The sequence below is a fragment of the Perkinsus marinus genome (assembly GCF_000006405.1).
Source record: "Perkinsus marinus ATCC 50983 genomic scaffold scf_1104296952938, whole genome shotgun sequence".
Lineage (NCBI taxonomy): Eukaryota > Perkinsozoa > Perkinsida > Perkinsidae > Perkinsus > Perkinsus marinus.
Window position 1 is genome coordinate 1 of NW_003208695.1, and position 3768 is coordinate 3768.

At 47.9% G+C, this 3768-nt stretch overlaps 2 protein-coding genes across 2 annotated transcripts; both read left to right on the forward strand.

The window, feature by feature from the left end:
- Positions 1-830: 830 nt before the first annotated feature.
- Positions 831-1091, forward strand: Pmar_PMAR028962 (hypothetical protein; the record flags this gene model as incomplete). Its single annotated transcript, XM_002776887.1, has 1 exon — positions 831-1091. The coding sequence occupies one exon, from the start codon at positions 831-833 to the stop codon at positions 1089-1091; it is 261 nt and encodes an 86-aa protein (XP_002776933.1).
- Positions 1092-2082: 991 nt separating this feature from the next.
- Pmar_PMAR028963 (hypothetical protein) lies at positions 2083-3400 on the forward strand (the record flags this gene model as incomplete). The annotated part of the gene is made up of 3 exons (XM_002776888.1): positions 2083-2167; positions 2284-2527; positions 3088-3400. 3 exons carry the CDS (start codon positions 2083-2085, stop codon positions 3398-3400), a joined length of 642 nt encoding a protein of 213 aa, XP_002776934.1.
- Positions 3401-3768: the final 368 nt, after the last annotated feature.

The following is a 3768-nucleotide window of genomic DNA, read 5'->3' on the forward strand; positions in this document are numbered from 1 at the left end:
GGAGCTTCTCATTCCTACCCTACGAGCACATCCTCGCCAATCATGCTGGGAAGTGGATTGAAGGAACCCTCAAAGAGCCTAGGCATGCCGCGCAGGTAGGTGATCTATGCGGTGCCGAACTTGACGTATGTTGTAATTGTTTCGGACCATTCGCCATCGCCGGATGATCTTCGATAAGTGCAGCGCTCGGATCTCGACGTAGGGCTACTCTGAATGACGATCTATCCATTGGGTTTGTTGTGAGAATATGCACATTGAATTGTTCGATTGTTGAGGTTAGTCGTCCGGTGGTTGTCTTTGGGATAGTCGATTTGCCTAGCTGGTCATCTACCGTGAACTGTTAGACTTGCCAGTTGCCATCATCGAAATGCGGGGGAGTGAGCATTCTCATCGGTGTCGCTCTTCATTGACCGGATATCCATCTTTGCAGGTCAAGCCTGACGTTCGTCCACTTGACACCAACGAACTACCGAAGAATGTTGTTTTCAAAAATGCTTTTGAACGATTTTGGACACAAGATGTGAATTTGCGCACTATGAATGATATGCTCCCTGATACCTTCACCCTCAGCCCTTCGTTGAAGCTCTCTGGCAACAGAGGTATCCCTATACGGATGAGTTGGAGTGGAACCCCTGTATTCTCCGGGCACCCACACGGAGGAGGGACGGTGTCATCAATACGTGCTCGATCGGTATACTCGATTCGACTAGAGTATATTTATGGTGTGAAGACTTTGGGCTTTGGACAGGCCTGTAGAGTGTATTGGTGTCGGCTTCGAATAGGTTATTTCTTTCTTTTTCAGGGCCAAACTCTTCTCGCTGGCTCCTTGCATGGAAATATTATCTAGTACCAACATATTCGGTAAATGCTACGGCGCTCTCGTGGCGTTATTGCAGTCGGCCATCAACCTGGAGCTCCAGGGCTTAAACATCACCACTGCATCGCAGATGGATCCTTTCTACAAGGCAATAGAGAGAGATATTGAAAACAAGGATGAGGAGAGAGCCAAGCCCTTCGTCCTGAGCAGTCCTGACACGGTAGCGTCCTACATATTGGAGGTCATGCATGATACCTTCATAAACGCTATATGATGTATCACTGCGGTGTTGTTGTTGTTGTGTCTTTGTAGAATGCTGTGGTGTTGTGGTATTGCAAGGAGGGCTTGTCACAGGGTGGGGGGGGATATGCGTAATATGCATTGCATATGGTTGACCATGTTTGTTGGTGATAGTATGGAAACTCTGAGCTACTACTACTACTACCACTACCACTACTACGTGTCGGACGCACGGTGTAAACCGGTATGAAAGCTCCTAGGAATAACAGCTGCTAACAGCTTTCAGATCAACATTGCGGCACGAGGCAAGCAATGTGATCAATACATCCTTTTTATGTACCCAGTGAAGGGCCTCCTAAAACACGCCTCACGATATGCATAGTACTGATACTAGCAACTCGCTGGCATGTTTTGATGTCCAGACCCACAAGCAGCGCATTTTTCAGCACCCTAGGGAGAGACTTTTCTCCATTCTGCGTTCTGTTCAATTCCTCTGCTTGACTCTGCTCGTTTGTGTTCTGCACAGCACATGCGCTCCTCTCGCTATCAATAATTCCACATGCATTGCGTTTCAATTCTGCATATTCCGGTGATCGAGACAATTTGTACAAGTACGATGCTAATTGCTCCCCCGTTTTCCCTACCAGTCCACTCCTTTTCTTAAATTCTACCTTGAGAATACTCCCTTTACTACCCTTACAACACTCCCTATGTTTCTCCCAATGGGCTTCGGCTTCACACAGCGCTTGTTTGTCAGCCAAGGACCATTGGTGCCTTGCAGTGGCGGGCCGAATTTCGGCAACGCTTCTGCTTCCATCCCTGCTCGCTGTCTCCTGCCTCTGTTGAGGGAGGGCCAATCCAATCCAATCCTACTACTACTACTACTACTACTACTACTGCGGGTCTGGTTCAGGTATTGTATAGTATGGACTCAACTCTAGAAATTGGTCCTCATTCTAGTGCCTCACAATTTGTGAGGCACTACAATGAGTTGTTCGTTGCGTGCTCGCTCATTGTGAGTCACAATGAAGCCTCTCGTAACATTATTCTGGTTCTTCTCGTGCGACTATGTTTATGTCAAGGCTAGGGTGGGTGGGAATCAACATATCCGTGGGCTCGGTCCTATGAACGGCGATCCCAACGACCAATTCTATTATGTGGCACATAATATGTGCAGAAGGATTATCTTGAGGCCATTTCTGTACCGAAGGCTTGGGGCATCGTAGACTCTGCTCCGAAGAGAACACACGTGACCATCGCGATTATAGACAATGGAATCGAAGCAAGTCATCCTGATTTGGAGGGCGTCGTCATCGAGGGCTACAACATCGTTGATGATAATAGCGACACCAGTCTGGTATCGCTATTAGACATATGTGACCTACCTTCCCTTAAGGAGGCCAGAGTCTGGCCTCCTTTAGGGAAGGTAGGTCTGGCCGCCAGACTCAATCAAGCTCCCGGAGGAGGGAAGTGGGAGGGAGTTCAGCTCAGTGAGGTATCGATAGTTAGGGTGAGAATGGCAGTGGACTCCATGGAAGCCTGGGTCGACAGCTGATGGGTGGGGTCAGAGAGAGAATATTGAGGAGCTTCCCCCAGTGGCTTATAGCTGCGTCTAAGTTGTTCAGTGGACAGGCACTTTTTGGAGACTGTGAGGGCTTGAAAGACTACGATGTAGCTTTGGATGATAACAACTTTCCCGAGGTCGCCGAAGCTGTAGACGATTCATCACTCCTAGAACTGGCGGGCGGCTTTGTTATTTCGCGTGAGGATTACAACCTCGATTTAGAGACCTTGGTTGCTAAATATGCACTTCTCAAGCATAGACTCCAAAGGAATCATGGGAGTTGGCCACGGTGTACTGATGGAAGAACTGACATGTGTGCCCTGTGGGGAATCATACATTCTTCTCCAGATATGTATACGGGAGTGGAGGAAATCTTGTTTTTCAAAGGGAATCTTGCGCTTAGGACATTTAACGAATCCATAGTCGAGTCGATTTGTAGCTGCCTAAACTCGTTCGACCCTCGCAGGCATTTGGGACACGGGGTGATGGCAGAAGAGGGTCTGTTGATCTGGAACAGACTGGGGTTGGGCCACGAGTCATTGGATGGGTTCCTGAGGGACTCTCTCCGTCGTATGCCTGAAAGCTATAAAGGATGCCGCCGAAAGCTCAATGCTGATGCTCAACGTCGCCAAAATAAATATCAGGTATCCCAAATCATCGACAGAGTACTTTCAAACAAACCCAATAGTGAAGTCTCTGCCTCTCAACCAAGTATGAGATCGAAACTGCCAAATGCTGGGGACCAGTGCAGCGATGACGACTCTGACGCGAGTCCCTGAATGGCACTTTTTGCGTTATGTTGTACTCATGCTTTTGATGTTAATCGTTGTTGACACTTTATCTACCTCTTTGCTGCGCTCATTAGTACTCAATCACTTTGTGCGACTGACGGCAGCCTCATGTCAGCGCAGGGTAACTACAAATAGTTACGGAAATAGGGAAAAACTTACGGAGCGAGTTTCGCTCGCCCAACCGGCAAAACTTACTGTTGGTCAAGTTGTCAATGTATAACTCGTAGAACTCAATGCAGAGTAGGTTGAGGTGCAGCAGTATACAAAGCGTCAATGTGGGCCTTATGTTCGCTACGTGCTTACGTACACATCTATACTAAGTTGAGCAAGATAGCACAAGATAGCAAGAATAAGCT